Source organism: Ceratotherium simum, chromosome 40 (assembly GCF_057802395.1).
Source record: "Ceratotherium simum simum isolate JZ-2026a chromosome 40, ASM5780239v1, whole genome shotgun sequence".
Lineage (NCBI taxonomy): Eukaryota > Metazoa > Chordata > Mammalia > Perissodactyla > Rhinocerotidae > Ceratotherium > Ceratotherium simum.
The window spans coordinates 2,623,241-2,636,502 of record NC_141939.1 but is presented as its reverse complement, the minus strand read 5'-3'; the positions used below and the strand labels follow the sequence as shown (position 1 = coordinate 2,636,502).

At 39.8% G+C, this 13,262-nt stretch overlaps 1 protein-coding gene across 2 annotated transcripts in view; it reads right to left on the bottom strand.

Annotated features, from left to right (window-relative positions):
• BUB1 (BUB1 mitotic checkpoint serine/threonine kinase) overlaps nt 1-13,262 on the bottom strand; it is a 41,880-nt gene that overhangs the window by 14,545 nt on the left and 14,073 nt on the right. For both annotated transcript variants that reach the window (XM_087426120.1, XM_087426121.1), the window contains 8 exons: nt 12,216-12,475; nt 10,165-10,223; nt 8,793-8,921; nt 8,587-8,697; nt 7,725-7,824; nt 6,666-6,747; nt 5,763-5,937; nt 3,238-3,328 (listed from right to left, as the gene is read on the bottom strand). In XM_087426120.1, the coding sequence (XP_087282246.1) occupies nt 3,238-3,328; nt 5,763-5,937; nt 6,666-6,747; nt 7,725-7,824; nt 8,587-8,697; nt 8,793-8,921; nt 10,165-10,223; nt 12,216-12,475 (1,007 nt within the window). The remainder of the gene's footprint in view (nt 1-3,237; nt 3,329-5,762; nt 5,938-6,665; nt 6,748-7,724; nt 7,825-8,586; nt 8,698-8,792; nt 8,922-10,164; nt 10,224-12,215; nt 12,476-13,262) is intronic.

Below are 13,262 nucleotides of genomic sequence, written 5' to 3'. Positions count from 1 at the left end.
CTTCAGACAAACAAATATATGTAAATACATGGCTAGTACAATATGAATAGAAATAAAATCAAAGACATGGTAATACATTAGATAAACAGGTGAGATGACGCAATGGATATTCTTTAGTAGGAAATGTTGGGAGGAATGGGTTTATTTCCTCAAGTTGTCATCTAAGCACCACTACTGTAATCAAGACTGAATATTTAACTTTATTCCAAAAATGGCTTCTTTTATAACATTGAGACAAACAGAAAATGTCAACCATAATCCAACAACCTAACACCAGTATATTTCCACACACACTCAACAGTTGATCCTCATTATTCATGGATTCCACATTTGTGAATTCACCTATACGCTAAAATTTATTTGTAACCCAAAATCAATACCCACAGTGCTTTTGCAGTCATCTGCAGGTACGCAGAACGGGGAAAAATTTGAGTCACCCAACATACATGTTCCCAGGTGAGGTCGAGTAAGGCAATACTCTCCCTTCTGGTTTCAGCTCTCACACGGTAAACAAGTGTCTGTCCTTTTGCAGTATACTTAATGACATGTTTTTGCATTTTTGCATTTAAAAATGGTCTCCAAGTGTAGTGCTGAAGTGCTGTTTATGTTCCTAAGCTCAAGAAGGGATGAGTTACAGTGCTGTTGGCCGTGAGTTCAGTGTTAATGAATTAGCAATATCTATTAAATAAGGTGTCTTTAAACAAAATGTTGTGACCAGAGGCTCACAGGAACCTAACTGTGTGTTTCCCCTAGGAGCAATGGTTCAGTGTTTGCTAACTGAGTGTTTACAGTGGCTTTATAGAGGAGAACCACTGCAATAATGACTCAATTGTATGTATATCTCCACACACATTCTCTCCCCACCTTTATAGCCACATACACACAAACACATGTATAAATACATATTTTTATACAAGTGAATTTATACATGCCACTTCACGTGGCATTTTCACTTCTTGACACTGGCATTTTTCCTACTGTGAATTTTTTAAAAAATAAATTTTGGAATAATTTTAGATTTAAAGAAATGTTGTAAAGGTAATAGAGAATTCCCATATACCCCTCATCCAATTTCCTCTAATGTTATCATCTCATATTATAGTAGTACCTTTGTCGAAACTAACAAACCAACATTTGTTACACTACTATTAGTGATCCTCTAGACTTCTTTCTCATTCTACCAATTCTGCCACAGTGCCCTTTTATCTGCTGCAGGATCCAATCCTGGATACCATGTTGCATTTCATCATCATGTCTTCTTACTCTCTTCTCATCTGTGACAGTTTCTTAGTCTTTCCTAGTTTCCCAAGATCTTGTCCATTTTGAGGAGTACTGGCCAAGTGTTTTGTAGAATGGCTCTCCATATAGGTTTCTCTGATGTTTTCCTCATGACTAGACTGCAATTTTTGGTTTTGGGGAAGAGTATCACAGAGGTGAAGTGTCCTTCTCACCACATGATATCACCATGAATTATCACTGGTGATGTTAACCTTGATCATTTAGTAACCTTGATCATCTGCCAGGTTTCCCTAAAGTCCTACTATGGCTTTTAATAACTGTATATCATTCAATCCAGTGGATGTATGCTAGCATATAACAATTCCATGGTTCTTAGTTATTGAAAATATTTCCAATGTTTTATATTACAACAAAATAGATATTAAGGATATCCATACTCACTGAAAAGATTGTTTCCAAACCCATGTACATTGCTACTAGCAACCTGAGTGCCCAAATTACTGTGGGTGCATAAATGATTAACAAAACCCCTTGCCCTTCTCCACGAGAATTTGAATTTTGGTTAACTTTCTAGCTCCTCTCCTCTGAAAACTGAAACGATAAGAGTATCACTGTCACCACTGCTTATGATAAAAAATAACCGTCACTGGTAACTGTGTCTAGACTGGGAGAATTACACCTTATGTGTATGGCTTCAGGCTTCCGGCGTGATGACTCTCGTAATGGGCCTAACCCTTGTGGGGACCCTGGAAGCTAAATCTATGGAGTGTTGTCAGAGACTTTTGTGGAAATAAGGCTTCTAAGCCAGGGAAGCTTCTGCACCTTGTCCCAGGTAAATCTTGTTTCCCTGCAACTGAACTGTCACGGGACAGGGGGAGAGGGGGGTGGCAAAGACAATCATTTCTTGCACAGTTATGCACACTGCTGGCAACTGTGATTTCTGTCTCGTTACTTCTAAGTTAATCTTATGCCAAGTGTGGCTTATGGTAGTCTTCCGAGTCAGAAGTTTAGTTGCGTGTAGGAAGATTCCTGGCGGGCAGTACAGACTGTGCCCATTGGGTAGAATTTTAAATTAAAAGGCAAAATCTGTTTAATCTGCATTCATTTTACTATTAGAGAGTTAATCATTTTCTAAATGTTTATTATTTTTTCTTTTGTAAATTCTGCTCACGTCCATTCAATCATTTATTCACCAGGGTCTTTGTTCAAGAAGAGGTTTTTGATAATAAGAGGCAGTACAGCATAGAGGTGAGAGCAAGGGCTCTGAAATCAGAGATATGGGTTCAAATTCCAGGGCTGCAAATTAGAAGCTGCACGACTTTAGATCAACTATTTAGCCCTGTAGACCTGGTTTCCTCATCTATAATGGTGGAAAAGAACAGTTCCTACAGCTAAAGTTATTGTCAAGATTAATTAAAGGACATAGGACATGAAAAGAATAAGTGCTGTGCTGAAATATAATAAATACTCAAAAGATAGTAGCTACTTTTAGTATCCATTACATTTACCAGCCTATTCAAATATACTGGAATTTTACTTCTGCAAAGCATTAATGTATGGCAAGTCTGCATTTTGTACCAATACCTAAGAGGCTTAAACATTCTATCTTCCTCCACTGAAAAGAGAGTTATTGATTTTCTCAATTATAATGGGTATAAAGAAGCAATTATGTTTGCTCAGTTCTGCAATAGTCTTTACATGTCAGGGTCTTTGGCTGGTAAGAGTATCTACAGTTTTGTTCCCCAAATGAGTGGCAGTCAGTGACAGAAACCTTTCTTAAGGAGACTCTCTGCTACCCCAGTGCCTCCCTCACTGCCCTGACGTGTCCAGTGTTTAGGTTCATCATTGTATTTATGTCTACAGAGAGTACCTTCTGACCCACAGCTGTGAGTCAATAAAAATTCTATCAGCCCTTAAGGGTTGGAATTAGGTATTCCATCACAGCTTACAAAGCAAAGCTAGAAGGAAAACGAAGAACCACGTACACCCTCACAATACCTCAGCTTTCTGTCTTTTAAGGGTTCCACCATGTTTTCTTGACAAGAATCCAAAGTCACAACACGGGTACACTGTTTTGCTACCACATTTTCTGAAATACGTAGAAAATTAGAGATGTTATACATGCACATGTGCATACACATACAATTTTATATGGTTATAAAGTCAAGGATTTCTTTTCACACTTTTGTTATAATTTCAAAATAGCGTTCCCTGGTAAAACGTGCCATATTTTAAGAATGGAAAAAAAATCACTCAAAAAATTCTACTGCTGATATGTGCGAGCACTTCAATTTCACACATCTAATCCATACAATCCTTCAAGAGAAAAGGGTCCAGGGCCGGCCCCGTGGCTTAGCTGTTAAGTGCTCGCGCTCTGCTACTGGCAGCCCAGGTTCAGATCCCGGGCGCGCACTGACACACCGCTTCTCCGGCCATGCTGAGGCCGCATCCCACATACAGCAACTAGAAGGATGTGCAGCTATGACATGCAACTATCTACTGGGGCTTTGGGGGAAAAAAAAAAAGGAGGAGGATTGGCAATAGATGTTAGCTCAGAGCCGGTCTTCCTCAGCAAAAAGAGGAGGATTGGCATGGATGTTAGCTCAGGGCTGATCTTCCTCACACAAAAATAAATAAATAAATAAAACTGTTTTCCAAAGAGGCTGAACCACTTTGTGTTCCCACCAGCAATGTAGGAGTCTTCCAGTTACTTTCCATCCTCATTAACACTTGGTATGGTCAACCTCTTTAATGAAAAAAAAAAAGAGAGAAAAGGGTCCGAAGAGTAGCAGGTCCACTGCGGGCAGGTGCCCAGTACTGGCACGGGTGGTGGGCACAGCCTGCTTTAGCAGAGCCTGATGACAAGCACATGGAGGGTAAAAGGCTGTGACGCTTCTGGAGGGCAGAGATTTTGGTGTCCTTCAGTCTAACCTGCTTTATTCAGTTGGTGAGCATTCAGTTAATTGAACTGATTTAGAGTGTTTATATCAGGAAGCTATCTGTCAATACTTACCACCACTCTCTTCTACTTGGGGGAAAAAAAAAAAAAAACACCTATCTAAGAACAGACAAACTAGATAGGGCAGAAATACAAAGTACACTTCCACCAAGTGGTGCTAATACTATAGATAGCCAAGTATGGCCCTGGATTAAATTTTATCAGATATTGCCTCACCGAACAGGTGTTAATACTTTTTAGTACTAGAACACTGGCTTCTGTTTACACAACCGAAGTGGCAAATACTCTAAGAACAGCCAACACTGACTTTTTGAAAGACTCCTGACTGACCCAACTGATTAAACTAGTTTCCTGAATGGAAAAAGCTTGAAATGTTTTTTATTCAAGTAGCAGACTTGTGATAGCACTTGGCAATTGTTTGTTTCAACTGAACTCGCCTTTAAAATTCAGAAAAAAATTATAACGTATTAGGTTAGTCTTCTAAGAAAAAATTTTTACCCTTCAGTAAAAATATTTAGATCTACAGGCTCAAACTTTTTTTTTTTTTTAATTTTATTTATTTATTTTTTCCCCCAAAGCCCCAGTAGATAGTTGTATGTCATAGTTGCACATCTTTCTAGTTGCTGTATGTGGGACGTGGCCTCAGCGTGGCCAGAGAAGCGGTGCGTCGGTGCGCGCCCGGGATCCAAACCCAGGCCGCCAGTAGCAGAGCGCACGCACTCAACCGCTAAGCCACGGGGCCGGCCCAACAGGCTCAAACTTCACATTAAAATGTGCTTCCATCTAGTGGAATGAAATTCTTTGGCAGTTCTTTCATTAGTGCTTTGGTGAACAACTGCTATTTTAAAAAAATGTGCCAGCAGTGAGAGTTGGGCTAATAAGTTAGTCATCAAAATGGGAAAGTGGTCTCAGATTTCATATATTTTGTAGGTTAGTAATTAACAGGTAATAATTATCTGTATGCAATAACAATGTCATTTATTAAGGTTCAGTTCAGATATATAGAGATCTTTGATATGGGATTGTTATGTTTGGGGAAAATAAGGACTATTTGTGAGCTTTATCATCATTCTCTTGAAGTCAGATCACTAAAAAAAAAGAAAATATGATTTTCTGATTATAGTTCTTGGCTACAACTCTAAAATAAAATTTGTAGACACATATCAAGTACTAAAATTTGCTATTTGATACTCAACAAATTAGAAAATATAAATGTTCATTATTTTTAGCATTCAAATAATTTAATCTGTCCATAGTGGCCATTTTGTTTGTTGTAAAACATAAAATAAACCTATATCCTATACAAATGGGTTGGCCTTTAAATGCTTCTATAGGTTTTTCTGTTTTCCTATAAGCTAAGTTATTAAATTTTAAAATACACACAGACTTTGTGAAGACAGTGTGCCGAAAGAGAAAATCACATAGGTAATAAAACAATGAATGGATTTTTAAGTTTCCTCTTTATGATTTTCAAACTTCCCATTTAGAATTCACGAAGAAAACCGTAATACTAAAACAATTGAAGGTCACAGAAGATAAGACACTAAAATAGTGTAACACACACCTTTATCTTCTACAGCGTGCACTGAGTCCACCACAAGTTTGTGGAAGGGTGTGGACGCCAGCTGTGCAGCGGATGTGAAGTCTCCTGGACTCTTCGGACTGGGAGCCAGGGTTTCATTGCAGCGGATACCCCACACGGTTGAATCACCCGAAAACTCTTCAGCGTGAGGTACTTCCTACAACAAAAGATGAACTGCAAAAAAGCAGCAATCTCCCTGTTTCCCTTGAAACCTTCCCATGAAATTTAACACATTAATACTTTAAGATTCAGGAAAATGAGGAATTAAGGAAGAAACAGACGGAATCCCTGGCTAACACAGCTGAGGACATCGTGGTTCTGTTCTTTCCCAGAACCGGGACTCTTCGTCTTGAATACAACCCAGTGGAGCCATAATTCACACAAGGGTCATGTTTTTGTTTTCAATTTTTACATTTTTTTTTTTTTTAATTTGAAGAGTCTAGATTTACAGAGGAATTACAAAGATAGTACAGAGTTCCCATATATCCGTCATCAAACTTCTAATGCTAACATTTTATAGAACCTGGTACATTTGTAAAAACTAAACGATACTATTAACTATAGACATTCTTTGGCTTTCATCATTTTCCCACTAATGTCCCTTGTCTGTTCCAGGACCTGATCCAGGACACCATGTTGTATGTAGTCGCCATGTCTCCCTAGTCTCCTCTAATCTCTGCCCTAACCCTATCACAGGGCCTGGCACATAATAGATACTCAGATAATTACAGAATAGTGTTCCAAAAACCCACTCTTTTATATAACATTATATTTTTCAGCACAGTTTTGTATACACTATCTTATTTAATTGGCTCAATCATTTGGTAAAATGAAGAGGAAAGGGTTGTAAGATCCATTTGATGGATGAAGCCGAGATTTACCGACCTTTGGTTTTGAAGGAAGTCTGCTTACAGAGCGTTCTCCAAAGGTCCTGGCTCCTGTGGGTTTACTTTTGGGCTGTGGTAATCTAAGGAAAGATTTACAAAATTATAAATAGTAAACTATGCTAAGGACGTAAATGCTACCACTTAAGTGAGAATGTTCGAAACATTCCTCACTTATTCTATTTAATTAGCTAATATTTATACACACATTCCTTACTTTCACAGCAGTTGTAGCAAAACTGAGTGCAAACTGAATTAACATGACTGTGGATATGAAAGTAGTTTTACATTTACTTAAGTCAGCGTGGAAGATACAGAAATTTCTATTACACTCAGTTATAAAGTTTTAGGAACAAAAAAGGAGTTAGGGCCATGACCAACAGAATGTCATGGATGCCATACACTTTATTTCTTATTTCCAGTGCTTGGTCTAGCTATGGAATTTCCCTCTGAGAGCTGGTCAGGCCCTTTCTCCTTTCTACCTCAATACGAGTCTCTTCTACACCATGATACCTTTCATTCACACTGACGCCTCTCTTTCCATGGTTTAAATTATTTATGGGGAAAATTCCTGGAGCTACCCCACTCCACCTCCAGATAGGGGCTCTCTACTGTAATTTCCTTCAGCTTTAACACATATTCTCTCTGCAGCATGACCCAATATAAGCCACCTCCTTTTCTACTTTACATAAATAGGGCATGTATGGATACCTCTACTGGTGAATTCATTCACATCTAATACAATTCCAAATCTATAGAATCCCTCAGTTCTGATAATTTATACCCATACTATTTTCCTTTTTTAACACATGTTTTTGCTACGGGAGGTCTGCTTTCTTGTAACTCCTGCACAGCACTGAAGATCTGGAGAACTTGAGCAACAATCTCCTGGTCCTGTGGTCAAAAGGCTCATTAGTGGCAGAGCTGGCACTGGGACCAGACCATTTGATCGGCAGGCCCGATTCTCTCACCACCATGAGTCCCAGAGGAACCTCTGCAGCATCCCACGTCACTGTGACATGTGTCTCCCCCAATGCTATTGTAACTAGATGGTTTTTACCCATAATTTTCCTTGTTTCCATCATCAAACACAGGAAAAGCAGATGACAAAGAAGAGATAATCTTATTGACTCCCCAAGCCCCAGAAGACCTTGCATTTTCTGCAACAGAGAAAAAAATAGCATTTAGTATTGCATTAGGGAAAAAACACAATCTTTTATGCTAAACTTCAATTATAAATAAGAAAATGGAATAATAGCTTACAGAAAAGAACTGTTATCAGTTTTGCCAATACTAGGTAACGAGATAAGTCACTTTGTATTGAAACGAAGTCACAGGGGTTAGTACTCAAGCTTCCAGGTCCCAAGTTCCTGCCACATATAAAGCTTGGTGTCCATCATTCTCCTAAAACATTGCCGTTGTCACCTGACTCACTGAATAAAACTCTCACTGGATTTGTTTTCCATTTCCTACAAGGAAGAATTAATCTCTTGGCTCTACATTTCATGTCCTCCTGAGTCTAACTGGATTCTATTTATCATGATGTCTCTGGCTTCCAGCATGAATGCCCTGACTTTAGACAACCGTGCGCTAGTTGCTGGCTTCCAACACTCCACCTCAGCCATTCCCCTACCAGGCAAGGCTCAGGTCACACCTCAAGCACTCAGTCTTTCCTGACCATTCCCACCCACGGGGACTTTGTCCTCCTTCAGCACTTATTATTATTTTTTAAGGAATAAAACAAATCTATGACGCACATTGAGGACCTTGTCAAACACTCTCATTTTTTACTTCATGCGTTCCCTGCCCTGTGTGACAAGTTAATTAAGGGCAGGGCCACTTCTTGTAAAATCCTTGATATTGCCAGTGGCAACCACCCAAAATGCCATGCACTTAGTAGCTTTTCAATAAATCGTGATTACTTTGAAACTGGGCTTCAAATGCATCTTCATTTTGATCGAGAGATGGCCATTCATCTTTGTCATCAGAAATATCAGGAAGTGTAGGAGCCTGAAACATATTCATGATGAAACCTTAAAAGAACAGAACGAATAACTGTAAACATGGTTGCAAAAGAGCTTTCATTAATTTGTTGTCAGGTGTCACGCCTTCAAACAAAAGACTTTACCTAAGGCCTCTTTCGTGTGCACGGTGGGCGACGGCTGCACTTTGGATGGTGTTGCCTGAACCGTTCCCAGTGATGTGTTTGGAGTTGTGTGAAAAGAACTTGTGTTAACAGCCTTATGTGTTTCACACCCTGTTGAAGGAACGGGGGCAAAATGCAATGTCGGTAGGAAAATCAGAATAATTTAGAAGGCACACAATTTAAGAAACACATTACAATTAAAACATTTTATTATTGTTGATAATTATCAATAAGGGCTTCCATAGCTTTCATTTTTATCTTTATAACAGTCCTATGAGGTAGGTAAGGCAAGAATTAGCCTTTTGCAAAAAAGGAAATGAAAGATCAAAGAGATTAAGTGGCTTGGTTTAATTAGCAGCCTTATCATAAATGGCACCCTTCGCTCCACAGTATCCCAAGAAATACATGTTAACAGTCACATTGTAAATCTGAAGACTAGCTTTCATCTCACTTGGTTGGAGTGGACAACGGCGCATAGAAGGCATACAAGGCCCTGCACGACCCAGGTCTGGTCACTCGGACCTCATCTTTCTTCTTCTCCCCCAACTCACTCCAGCCACTTGGGCCTCTGTGCTGTGCCTAGAATACATCAGGAATATTCCCGCCTCAGGGCTCCGCACCTGCTCTCCCCTCTGCCTGAAACAGGTCTTCCAAGCTAGCCGCGTGGGCAGCTCTCTCCTTCAGGCCTTTACCTTAACATCACGTTGTGAGCGTCTTTCCCGGTCACCTTGGAAATGTCAATCCCCCTCCCTAACAGCAACACTGGGGATTTTCGTCCTTGCTGTTCATGACTGTGCCCCTAACTATCTAGAATAGTGCCTGGCCCTTAGCGAGTGCTCAGTAAGTCTCATTATATGTAGGTGTCTCCAGCTGTTTGGAGTAGCTCTGCTCCCCACTGAACCGTAATTGGAAAAGATGTGACAGTCACATGGCAGGAAAAGGTGAACGCCTAATCTGTGTGTCTTATTTTATTTATAAAATTTACCTTTTATGCAAATATCTCTAACAAAGTACTACCAAACAGAAGTATAGCACTCCCAATTAAACTTTTAATCACCTTTCCTACCTCACAACATATTAGATGACTCTTGTTTTGGATTAATCTGCTGAGAAATTTAATAGAAAAGTTTTCACAAATCAAGTTTACAAAGGAGTCTAATAAGATGTGACTAACAAATGGATTTTTACTTCCTTTGAAATGATCTGAGGCTTATCTAACCACTACATTCTAATAACAGAAAAGTTAACACCCAGGTTCATTAAGGTCTGAAGCCTTCATGAACCACAGCCACCAAACAGACCTCTGAGCGACCTGCAGGAGTCTGGGAAGAAATCTGTTATAATCAAACATTACCTTCTTTTATCTCTGCTCCACTCTGTGGCTTAAGTTCATGAGTACTTTTATTCACACATCTGGAAGAGAAAAGTCTTGAGACACTAACTCAAAGAAAGAACAGTAAAAATGTCAACAATTACAAGCTTATTGTTAAAATACAGATGGAACTGCTTAGGTCCATAGTACAAGTAAATAAAATGCTTGTTTTATTTTCTCTCATTTCCTTTTCTTTTTTTTTTTTTGTGAGGAAAATCAGCCCTCAGCTAACATCCAGGCCAATCCTCCTCTTTTTTGCTGAGGAAGACCGGCCCTAAGCTAACATCTATTGCCAATCCTCCTCTCTTTTTTCCCTTTTTCTCCCCAAGGCCCTAGCAGATAGTTGTATGTCATAGTTGCACATCCTGCTAGTTGCTGTATGTGGGACACCACCTCAGCACGGCCGGACAAGCGGTGCGTCGGTGCGCGCCCGGGATCCGAACCCGGGGCACCAGTAGCGGAGCGCGAGCACTTAACCGCTAAGCCACGGGGCCAGCCCCAACTTTACATCTTAACTGGGTCCACTGAGGGAATTCTAGCAGTGTTCGGATCCTGGACAAGCACCGACGCACCACTTCTCCGGCCATGCTGAGGCGGCGTCCCACATACAGCAACTACAAGGATGTGCAGCTATGACATACAACTATCTACTGGGGCTTTGGGGAGAAAAAGGAGAAGGATTGGCAATAGATGTTAGCTCAGAGCCAGTCTTCCTCAGCAAAAAGAGGAGGATTAGCACGGATGTTAGCTCAGGGCTGATCTTCCTCACACACACACAAAAAAAAGATGTAAAGTAAAAAGTGCACAACACTTTTACTTTTACAAATCCCCACTAAACTGTCATGAAAACATGAGGTTTTACATGAGAATACAGAGAAAGGCACCCTTACTCTGCTGTGGTCAGCTGTCCAGGCTACTTAGAGTGCCGGGGGGTCCATTCAGTCCCTTGCCTGAGCCAGGGTCAGGGTCAATCTGAAGTGCTTCTGACTGAGATCTAAACGCTCATTAGGTTAGAGTTTCACAATTTGATAAGGGACACCTGTCTCTGGCTCCCATAACCTCACGACTCCATCTCTGTAGGAGTGGCTGGACATGCATCATCCCTACAGGGCTGTCACTGCTGCTGTTTTTACCATTTTATAGTTGATAAATTAACTGTGAAAGACTAATGGAGTCAGAGCCCCTACACAACAGTCCTCTTCTTACATACATCGTATGATACAGGACACTGGTCTGAACTATTACCCTAATGTGAGTGAAAAAGCATGATGATTTTAAATCTTATTTCCAGGGGAAATCATTAACAAAAGTTAACCTTGGACTTTGAAGAGAACCAGTACTTAAGAACTATAATCTATACGAAGTAAGGGGTTTAGCCCAAGGGGAGAATGTGAGTTATTCTGTAGCTTTTATTTTTTTTAATGTATCAATAAAATTGTTATATGTTTAAAAGCGAGAGAGAGCGTGCCAAAGTGAAAGAAGATAAAAATTTAAACAAAACAAGTGATGTGACATTAATTGTAACTTCTGAAATCTAGGAAAATCCCTCAACATTGGGGAAAAACCCGTACAGCAGTGTAAAGATAGATTTGGGAATATTGTACAATGGATATTAATCCCAAACTGCTCCCAGTGGGAAGACAGAAGCAATATGAGAAGAACACATGTCAAGGAACTGTCTAGATAATAATAATCTCTACAAAGCCAGTAAGCAAACGCAATTTCAGCTTAACAGCTGTATGTTCTTCAGTTACAAAAAGACTCTTGAGTTCCAGGGTACTAAAATTTTTAATTCAAGAGAAAAGTATGAAGTAAAATAAATACTCTAAAAGAAGCATGGAATAAGTAAGTCTGAAAGATTTGAGGCTAATGTTTTGGTGACTTGGTTTTTCAACAACATGCCCATTTAAAAATTATTTTAAAGAACAGAATCATTCATCTTTTGCATACTGCTCTTGATACTGCAGATCATGTAAGGAAGCTGACAGACGGCACCCGCATCACCACCATCTCCAGGACTCCCTTCAGCTTACCTGACAGCTTTTGTGGCCGCTGCAAACACAGAGTCTGTCACTGGCTGGGCCGTCAAAGGAACGGGAGGAGCGACACTCTGGCTGACAGACGGGGACGCCAAAGCAACAGTGCCAGCATTCGCCGTAAGAGGAACACCAGGAGTTGCCTCTCTGGGTTTCTCTCCCACGTCCTCTGAGGTCTGCTGACTGACGGCTGGAAGAGATGGAGCTCTCAGTTCCTTCTGGGAGCCTACACTTGGCCCCACATGTGCTGGATTAACCTTTCATGTTAAGCAAACAAAAAAAACGCCATGAAGTCCAGAATATTATTAATTAGATATTACAGCTTTCAAAGACTGGCATCTGTCTTCAGCAGAGTCCCTTCCCTCTGAGGCAGCCCCTTACCCTGTCAGGTGTTCTGAAATGAACAGTCGACAACAACGGAGAACACTCCACATGATGGATGCCTTTGTAGCTTCTTAACAACAGACACAACTGGCAGCTTTTACTTTCTAACACGGAAATAACCAGCCTCTATTGTTTTATCAGTGTTTAAGAACTGACTTATTTCTCTGTACTTAATTTTGGGAAAAGACCAACAAATCAATGTTATCAAATGCTCATAATGGTGTTCCTTCCATTAAAATAATAATTGCCACAAAATCATGGCTCACAATGGGAAGGATAACAAGCTCTTAACTTGAAATCTTTCCTTTTCTACTCACATGTACCTGGACTGCAACTGACTATGTTAACAAGTTAAAAGACAGAAGAGTTAATTCCTCACGATTTGAAGGTATTCTCAAATTGTTAAGAAAAGCACCAAATATCTAGGACAAGAATCCTTACTTTACAGACAAATGGGCAAAATATAAAAAGTTCATCCTCACTAGTCATCAAAAAAGATAATTAAGAATGACCAATACCATTTTCTCACCTACCAAATTAGTAAAGAATAAAAACAATCATAATATTCAATTCTGAAGAAATATGTTGAAAAAGAATAATCAGACTTCCTCTACCAGAAACCAAAACATACAACAAAGCTGTGGTAAATACACAATATGG